Here is a 10,469-nt window from a genome sequence, read left to right on the forward strand (position 1 = left end):
CTCTATCCCTCTACCTCTTCCCCTCTACCTCTATCCCTCTACCTCTATCCCTCTATCTCTATCCCTCTACCTCTATCCCTCTATCTCTATCCCTCTACCTCTACCCCTCTACCTCTATCCCTCTACCTCTATCCCTCTACCTCTATCCCTCTATCTCTATCCCTCTACCTCTACCCCTCTATCTCTATCCCTCTACCTCTATCCCTCTATCTCTATCCCTCTACCTCTACCTCCATCCCTCTATCTCTATCTCTACTTCTCTACCTCTTCTGTCCCTCTCAACCCGCCCGGCCAGCAGCAGATGGGTCCCCCCACATAAAGATCCGGGAACTGTATGCATACAGTGCATGTATTTGGCTGGATTACTGACAAGTGCTAAATTTACTCTACTCTGTAAAATCTCAGCGACATATTTACCATTTAGCTTCGATCTTCTCTTTACCGTTTCTGAATTGTTGCCTTTTTTTGGGTCTCTGGTCAAAAGTAAGTAAAAATTCTTCTCTTGGTGAGATATTCCACAAGAGAAGACGTTTACAGAAGGACAGTTTGAATATCATCCACACTTGTCAGCATTCAGTTAATCATTAATCTCAGGCCTTCATTGCTTTTACTAAGTACACACATGCAAAAAAAAAAAAAAAAAAAAAAAGACCTTGTGTCTTCAGTGAGCTTACATCACCCTCAAAGAAAGTATACGTGCCACACCTGCTAAAGACAAATTGACGGCACTTGGCTCTTCGGCAGGTAAGAGATTTTTTTTTAAATTTAATGCGTGGATATGCATGAGTTAGTTAACAATGAGGGACTGAAATATTTTCTTATTCCTGATCCACGTACAAACAATTTGTTCATTTTTATAAATTACATCTTCTGGATCTCTCTCTGATTAGAAATTCTGAACTCAGTCTTTTTACAATATGAATCTCACCACAACTGTGATGATGATCCTTGTTTTCTTCCTGCTGTGTTCAGGTAAGGGCTCCTTTCCAGGTCTTGGTCCACATTTAATACTGTGTGCATTATTTGTGAACATCAGTATATGCATGGTAGTGTTACAGAGATATATCTCTTCAAGCCATCTTTTGCTATCACTACTTAAGTTACTTTACGTTTTGCCACAGACATTCCTATTTTAATAATATGCAACAGCTGCACATAAATGAAGTATGAATCACTTTATTGCTTTGTGACATCTAATAGTGATTATATTTTATACAAGTGCACTTCATTTCAACAGTCCAACAATCCGTAATGTTGATTTTATAAGCCATTGTTGGGTAAATGATATAACCGACGGAGAACAAATATGTGAAGCAATGGTCAAGAACACATGGAAAGGTTTCAATTGTTCAGACAGACATTACTTCATGTGCTACAAAGGTAAGTTCCAGCAAACAATATTTGTTTATGTTTCTGTAGTTTCCCTTGTTTCCATTTTAAAAAATGAACTTGTTTGAATGTCATTTAAAATGTTGCAGTACAGTACGACTATGTTCACATTAGGCAATCACATATTTAATTCAGATCCATAATCACAGATTTATGTTAAATTGAACCACTTTCCTATTCATGAAAGTAAAAAGGTAATTTGTTGGGTCTTAACATGACAATGAAAAATCACAAAAAATATACATTTGCACACATACATATGTGTAATATACAGTATATGTAAATATGTTCTTTATTCTTTATTAAAAATATCGGGTCATTTTCAGCCTAATTCACCTGTGAACACGTGACCATCAATCTATCATGATTTACTTAACTGAAAAAAAATTAGGATTTACTCACTTATTTATCATAAGTAATTTTTATCACTTATTCAATTAAGATTCATAAAACTAAAAAAATTAAAGCCTGATGTTGCCATTGTAAATATATATCTACAATAAAAAAATATGAAATATTTTTGTTTTTGTAGATAATCAATACATCCTGATTGAAGAGGAGAAAAAGGACTGGTGCCAGGCAGAACTGTACTGCAGAGAGCATTACAATAATTTAATCAGCATCAGTTGTGAGGAACAAAACCAAAAAGTGATCGAAGAAGGAAAGAACAAAACCTTCTGGATTGGACTCCTACATGACAAATGGGAATGGGTCGACAAAACCTGCTCGACTTACAGAACCTGGTCGGATTTATCAGAGAGTGAAGGTACAGAGACACAATTCAGGCACCAAGCTCCTCAAAACTGATGAAACCATTTGGACATGACAGTGAAGCAGCAGTACTTTGCTCCAAAGGTAAGCAATACAAAGGTAAACATATATTTATGGAACCCATGTTGGGTTGTAAAAGTTAAGATTGACCTGTCTACAGGACATGCATAAACTCTAGACAACTTTTTCATTTATTAACTGTAAACCTTTCCTTGAGATCAGTAGAAAACTAATTGTAGTGGTGATTTCAGTGAAAGACAAATCCTGAGTAAGAAATGATGCCGTCGTCACGATGACAGAATAGATTAGGACATCATATGTCCACTAAGAGGCAGAACATTGATGATGCAAGTGAACTTGCCACCTGTAATTCTTACTTGTGCAAATCTTACTTTTGCCTTTTACCTGCTTTTCAGGCGATATGAGAATCAAAGTTATCAACCAAAGTGCAACTTGGGAAGAAGCTCTTGACTACTGTGAGAAAAGCCACTCAAGCCTACTGTGGATGAAGGATGTCAATGACCTGGCAGCGGTCAAGCAATGGCTACAGTACAATGAAATCACTGGTACATTCTGGATCGGTCTGAGGTAGAGTACTGTGTTTGGATTCTGGATTGGGAAGGACCACCCAGTGTCCGAGAGCAACTGGAAGGATGACCAACCGCCTGAGCTGCCATTTTCCAACCAGTGTGCGGTCCTCAATGCAACGGACTACAAGTGGAGTGGCGAAAGCTGTTTTCACAAGCACCCTTTTATTTGTGAGGAGAAGATATTAAAAATTTAGAATAGTTTATAGTCACAATGCCTTGTTGATAGATTATTGTTCAGAACGGAGATGAAAGTCAGCGACAAAGCCTTTAAGATTCTCCTTTACTGGTCAGACTGATTCTTCATAGTTTTTTGTCTTTAGTTTAGATAGTAGAAAATAAACTGACATTCATCAGGTATTTTTTTTCATTATTACATTCTAAAATTTGGGTAAAAATGTTGGTTTGCAGTTGAAAAATAGATCACCATTTGTAAGTAATTATACATTTTAATCTACAAGAGTGAAAATGTACTAATGTGTTGGGCATGAATTCATTCATGTTTGCTGAAACATTTTTGTGATGACTGTGATGTTTATTTCCCATTATCAAATAAATAAAGCTTAAGTTCCATCACAATAGGCTACATTCAACAAGATTTGCTTGTTAAGTCAGTATTAAATTTATTTATTTGGGTTTCAGGCAAAGGAGGCAAAGATACAACCAGAAATATGCCAGAAGCTTGTTCACAACTGTGTGTATACATCTGATTGCATGTCTTTGGTCGGATTAGTGACAAGTCTAAATTTACTCTTCTGAAATTTTGGTAATATATTTACGATTTAGCTTCTATCTTTTTTTTAGTGTCTCCAGTTTACATAACTAATATTAAACATACAAGTTCTTTACAAAACTACGATATAAATTACATCTTTTTGAATTTAAAGGGCGTGTCAATCACAAACAATCAAAAATAGATGTTGATGCACTGAAGCACATTAAGACTATCTCCATTTTCCTCTAATGTCAGAGTGTTTTATGAAGCAATATTTTACATTTTTCTCGTTTGGTGTTGATATTTATATATATTACTGTTCAAATGTTTGGGGTCACCCAGGCAATTTCATGTTTTCCATGAAAACTCACACTTTTATTCATGTGCTAACATAACTGCACAAGGGTTTTCTAATCATCAATTAGCCTTTCAACACCATTAGCTAACACAATGTAGCATTAGAACACAGGAGTGATGGTTGCTGGAAATGTTCCTCTGTACCTCTATGGAGATATTCCATTAAAAATCAGCCGTTTCCAGCTAGAATAGTCATTTACCACATAAACAATGTCTACACTGTATTTCTGATTCATTTAATGTTATCTTCATCAGAAAAAACTATTTTTTTGTTTTTCAATAATAAGGACATTTCTAAGTGACCCCGACCTTTTGAACGGTAGTGTATATATTAATATTGACATATTAAGACAAAAACAAAAACAGTTTAGGTTGACAGTGTTGCCTGGCTTACTTCTGCCTGAAATATAGTATGTCCAATGTAGCTGTAGTCATTATCTTGCATTTAGATTGGTTTGATCAGACAGCATCAGAATTTTGAAATAATAGTTTCTAGCTGTAGAACTGATGATTGATAAGTTCCATTCTGATCTAAAATCAAAATCAAATATGTATTTTATCCTTTTTTTTAAAAACTTACTTACCTAACCTATGGTTAGAATATTATTTATTTGCATGTGTGGGGTTAGCAAAACGCATTGTACATGTCAGCACAGCTTCTTTTGTGCCATTGTGAGGAGTTGTAAAGGCACTACATGGTGCAAACAGTTGACCATGAACAACGCAGTGGGGTAAAACATCTGGATATGAGCATGTCATTCGAAGCTTGCAAATCATAAGAAGTTGGGTCTCTTATGACCTTAACCTACCGAAGTTGCTGGAGAACATAGGAAACACTGGCATAGAAATGAGAATGTTCATAATAGCTCAGTACAATTGATTTGCATATTGAGTAAAGCTTAAATTTGTTTGGTGATGTTCATGGTCTTTCTTTGTTAATGCTGATATGCTCACGTGTATATGCTACACTTACCCAATCCAAGGCAGGACACTCTCAGCCCTGATTTTCCCAGATTTCTGTTGGCAGAACAAACATGAAAAATAAATTGCAGACCAGGAAGAAAAGTCATTCTATTTCACAATATTTGTATATTTTATTCCATACATCAATAAAGCGCAATCATTTCATCTTTAGGCTTTCTAGGTAACTGGCTCTGTAGTACTTTATACTCTTTACTTCTGACCAGCACAATCAAATGTACTAGCAAGTCACAAAGTATATATATATTTTTGTACCAATGCCGCACTGCATTCAATATAAGGCTCGGTTCTTTTCAAGTGGCGATTGGTGAGAGCACTGCATCCTTTCACACAGATTTCCATCTGCTGAATGTGGCTGAGGTGAGGCGAGTGTACAAGAGAGCGCAAGGTCTGGACCCTGAAACTAAAACAGCTCAACATAATTCAGCTATCATTCTTTTACCAATCATGCTATTGTTTTTTTGTTTTGTTTTTTCAGTTTTGATTTACAAAAGCAATTTTTAACCTATTTCTCTTTGGTATTAATGTGATCACTTTCAACAATCAAAGTAGGATAATGTCAGCAATCAGAAACAGGATAACCAGAATGGCATGGTCTTTAAATAATTGTTGTTTTGTTTCCTGTTTTATTTTGAGAATCCCTGTCCTAGTGTGCCTTGCCTTGCCTTGCCTTGCCTTGCCTTGCCTTGCCTTGCCTTGCCTTGCCTTGCCTTGCCTTGCCTTGCCTTGCCTTGCTGTGGCTGAAATTTTAGCTGTAGGACAATTTGAAAATGACCATGCAAGTCCGTACCACTACTGATACTGCCATGGAGTCTCCTTTCTAGTCAACCTGACCTAGCCATGACGTCAGCCCCCAAAGTACGCAAGGTCCCCGACCATGTAGAGACTCTCAACAACTCTCAATCTCCATATCATCTAGCTCTCTGTCAAGTCTCCTGTCAGTTCTAGGTCCAGAGTTTACTTGCCACTTGCCTGCTAATTCCCTGCCAGCTCCAAAGTCAGCAAGCCTCTGTATTGCAAAGTTCCAGTCAATTTTCCAGTTGGCCCACACTACAGCAGCAGTCAGTTTCGTGCCTTGTCCTGCCACATAAGAACTCCTCCAGAAGGAAATGAGGCCTCCACTGACTGCAGGCCTCACCACTCCCCAGCTTCCACGTCTCAACATTTCGTTGGTCCTGTTGCCTCATCTGTTCCTGTTCCTCTGAGAGAGCCGCCATCCTCATGTTTGGAGTGGGGAAAATGCGACTCAAACACTAAACTAAAAATTCCAAAATCATAGCTAAAAAGTCTATTCTTCAGGCAAGCACACTTTTTCATATACAAAATGTGAGGTTGTCATGTGCTATATCTAGCTTACTGAATAGAGCATCTGCTGCTAACCCTGTATTTTGAAGCGTAAGAGGGTCTGAGTTGAAATTCGGGCATGGACAATTTTCAAAGAAGATCAGACATGATGCAAGGACCAAATGATTAGATTTTGGCAGTGATGTGGTTTATAGTCTGGATACACAGATTTGTTAAGAATTTCTGTATCATTGCAAGATAGCGGTATGGCATCACTGCTGATGATCACATGATTGTGATCCTACTACAAATCAACCATTGCGGACTTATCAGGGCTTATCCATCAGAAATGATACAAGGAACAATTGTTTAAATTGTGGGGTGTTTCTGAGTCCCATCAATTTAGTATTTGTACATAATGCATAACACACACCTGTGTTTAGCGCAAGGTCATTTTGTTTGTGGGTAAATCTATGTTAAATGGTCACATTCTGTGGTGACGTGATTTCTGCCTCAAATTTTTTTAAGGTTTCACCATCGGAAATGATGCAACGACTGAGCAGCCCTGGTGGAGTACTGCGCACTCTGGCTGCTTTTCTTGTTTGTTTGTTTTTTTACTGTAAATGCTTCATCACAACCATAGTGACCTTTGTAGGGTGCAGAGGTTCTGATTTAATTCCCATTTGGGCAACAGTGTTTGGATGCAACTTGTACCTTTGCATTTTTTTAAGTTTTTTATTTTTATAGAGTATTACGGCATGAACCATTTGTTACACATTTAGCCTAGTGTCACCATACCAACTGTACACTTTATTTTGTGTTTTTATACCCTGTTTGGCATGTTGTTATTTGACTGTTTTGCTCTTTTGAAATTGTGCACATTACTTTTTGGACAATGTATCCACCAAATTTTCACTATTGCAGTAAATGGCACTTCTAAACTCATTGCTGTAAAGGCCTTCAGTGAATAGTTGTTGTCTTTCACCAAACCAGACAGATTATAAGAAATCATTCCACCAGTGTTTATTTTTTTTTATACGAAATGGAATGTCGACTGGTTCACTAATTATCTGTAATTGGTTGCTTCTTGGTTAAGTGCATCTTACCTGTAAATCATGCCGGTTGAATATGAGATGCTGTCCCTGAGTGAAACATGGTTCATCCTGAGGAAATCCTCCAGATTTTTGAGCTGAGCAGCTGCGCGAACCTCTCTCAAGCGCTGAAACTCTGCTAACTGTCGATTGCGCTGCTGCCTTTCTTCCTGCTCCAGTGCTTGCTCTGACAAGAAACAGCTTAGGCCACTCTGCACACTCTCACTCATGGATGACAGGGACAGTATCTTGCCTCCAGACCCGCCACTTCCACTGCTGATACTACTGCTTCGATAAATCCCACTGCCATCTCGACCTCCTGGTGGCACTCCTCCGCTGCTCCCAGGTTTAGGCATCTAGAAGTTGATGACAAAATCATTTTTGGTGTCATAACCACACAGGAGTATGATAGACCTGTGATTGTAAATACCAACTGTTCATCTGACATGCTGAATGGGTCACTCAATCACCGGGGCAATTATAACACTCCCAGTGCCAGGTGGATACTGACTTATTTAACAATTGTGATTAACGGTCTCTGCTCTGTTGTTGCTGTCTGCATTATTGAACTGCAAACACTGAATAATTTGTGAGTGAAGCATTTCATCTGAAATACTAATGTGCTTTGCTGTTTGTGTGAAAAATGCACTGAGTGGGCACACATCAGTACACCACAGTTCAGGTTGTTAGTGCCAAATCTTTACATTCAGATGACTAGGGATGGTACAGATGAATTTGCCACTGACACTAGGACCCTAGCAGATGAATTCATGGTGCACATCTCTGTGAATCTTAAACAAAATGGCGAGCATGGTGATCCTCAAGCCTAATGTTACTCAGTGTAATTGTCAGGTCTCTGCTAACAGTAAGCACAGTTTGAATACAGAACTACAAATATACTTGTCTCCTTTATATTTTTAGCATGAATTAATATAAACTATGATCCCCCTTGCAATTTTCATGCTTGACTTCAGTGTTTTTGTGTGGTTGCTACGGCTGCTTAGACATACAGTATGGTGGTGTATAACTGCCGCTGTTGCATTGTAAATAAAACAACTATAAAACCAATGTAAATCGTATAATTTTAATTACATATCATTAATTGCAAGCATGCAGTATGCAGTATGATGCCATTTCATAGATTGTCTTTCACTCAGCACCTACAACTAATTGACTCTTAGCATCAAATGTGGGACCACAAAAATCCCTACCAACTTGATGACATAGGAAACCTTTCAACAACAATTTCAATGAAATCAAATCTTCATGATGCCATTACACATGAAAATAAATTGAGAGCACCATCTATGCTCTCTCTATTTGCCTAACCTGCTGTATTGCCTTTATCTGAAATTCCCCAGTCACTCAATAATTTAAGACTTTCTTTCCACATGCTGATGATGATGATAGAACATCATCTGGCTCCTTTCACCGAGACTGAACAGAAGAACAGTGGAGGAGTAAGAAATAGAAGAAGGAGGTAAAGACATTAGAGAACCTGAGGTCTAACTGTGTAGGGCCACCGTGATCTTGTCATTTTCCCTACCTTTCAAAATGTTCCATATTTGAGACATTCTCAACATCTCCATGCAACATAAGTTCTTTTTATCTCATTATCAATCCATCCTAAGCACTATTCGCTACTCACCCGATTGGTTGGAGTTCGGCCGATGTAGGGGTTCTGGACTACACTGCTCATGACTGAGCTTGTTGATGGTAAAGCAATATGTGTATTACTCAGCCTAACGCTAAGCGGAACGGTTTCTGGGTAGTAGAAGTAGTTGGCAGAGGAGTAAATATGGCTTTCTGCTCCCTCCTACTTGGTCACAAGGCACACAAAGAGTCCTATCAGCAACACTGTCTGCACTGCAGAGGGCAAAAAATAATCTCACAAGTAAATTATTTATTGGCACTAAAACTAGCATCTGCACTAAAAGCCTGTGATTGTCTGTAAAAGCAGAATGCATATGCTATAGCCTTGCTTGTTCTGGTATGTGTTGTTTATTTTGTTTGGTTTTTTGTTGTTTTTTAGACAGAAATATCAATAATTTAATCACTGAACATCACTGACAGTGATTCAAATCATTCTTGATTTCTGCCTAGTTCTCCTCAAATATAGTATAGTACAAAATGAGATGTAGGGAGTAGGGGGTAGGTGGGAGCCAACAGTTGTGCAGCAGGAAGAATGACTAGCCATGAGTCTCAGGGAAATTTCGCTATGGAACACTCAGGTATATGATCTGTCTCTGCTGGAGGCCACTGACAGAATTAAGTTATAATTCACTTTTAATGCAAACCAGTTTCAAACAACAGAAAAAGTTTTTTTTCACACAGTATATGTCTTGTTAAAACTAATTTACCACTATTGAAACAAATCAGTACTCACAGGCGTTCTGTGATTAGGTTTCCAGACAACAGCATCATTGCTGCAGCAGCAATACACTCCATCATTCCCTGTAATTAAATTTTCAGAAAAAAATGGAAAACTGCACACTTTCACAAACCTCCTAAACTCACTGGCTCATGGAAGTGTACCAATGGAAAAAATTTGGGTGCACAAGTCACAATAATGTTCTTTTTTTTTTTTTTTTTAAATTGTTTTGGCCTTTTTTTAATAGAGGACAGTGGAGAGAGAGACAGGAAACATGGGGAAGGACTTGCAGCAAATGGCCATGAGTCATTCCATCTTAAATCCTCCAGGAGATCTGCTTGACTGTCTGATTTGCTTTATACTAAAAAAACAACAACAACTATGGTTATTTAAAATGGTATCTGTGAAATTCTAGCTTGATGTATCAAATATTTTCTGAGATGAAGCCGGAGAACCAGGTGAAAACCCATGCATGCATGGGGAGAACATGCAAACTCCACATAGAAAACCTCCGCAAACCCAGGACCTTGTAGCTGTGAGGTGACACTGCTAACCACCATGACACCATGCCTCCCCCAAACAAAACATCCATCCATCCATTATCTGTGCTCTGCTTAATCCTCATTAGGGTTGTGGGGGACTGGAGTCTATCCCAGCTGACTTAGAGTGAAGGCAGGGGACACCCTGGACAGGTCACCAGTCTAATTTCTTTTCTTTAATTCTTTATTTTATCAGGTAAGGTCAGTTGAGAACAATTTCTCATTTACAATGATGACCTGGCAAGAGGCCTCAGCAGGAAGGAAGATAAATATATAAAATAAATAAACAATACATAAACAAAAAGGACACACAAGTGTTTAAACAGAGATTAAAAACAGCCTAGATTAATGCTAGCAATTCAGTGAAAACAGTCAGCATGTGCA

At 38.2% G+C, this 10,469-nt stretch overlaps 1 protein-coding gene across 1 annotated transcript in view; it reads right to left on the reverse strand.

Annotated features, from left to right (window-relative positions):
- The window catches only part of LOC111588286 (voltage-gated potassium channel subunit beta-2-like), a 49,364-nt gene extending 40,417 nt beyond the window's left edge, over positions 1 to 8,947 (reverse strand). The window contains exons 1-3 of the mRNA XM_023298568.3: positions 8,824 to 8,947; positions 7,191 to 7,531; positions 4,793 to 4,836 (exon numbers count right to left, since the gene is read on the reverse strand). Of these exons, the coding sequence (XP_023154336.1) occupies positions 4,793 to 4,836; positions 7,191 to 7,531; positions 8,824 to 8,874 (436 nt within the window). The 5' untranslated portion in view covers positions 8,875 to 8,947. The remainder of the gene's footprint in view (positions 1 to 4,792; positions 4,837 to 7,190; positions 7,532 to 8,823) is intronic.
- Between the last annotated feature and the right edge of the window lie 1,522 nt (positions 8,948 to 10,469).

This window comes from Amphiprion ocellaris, chromosome 8, assembly GCF_022539595.1.
Source record: "Amphiprion ocellaris isolate individual 3 ecotype Okinawa chromosome 8, ASM2253959v1, whole genome shotgun sequence".
Lineage (NCBI taxonomy): Eukaryota > Metazoa > Chordata > Actinopteri > Pomacentridae > Amphiprion > Amphiprion ocellaris.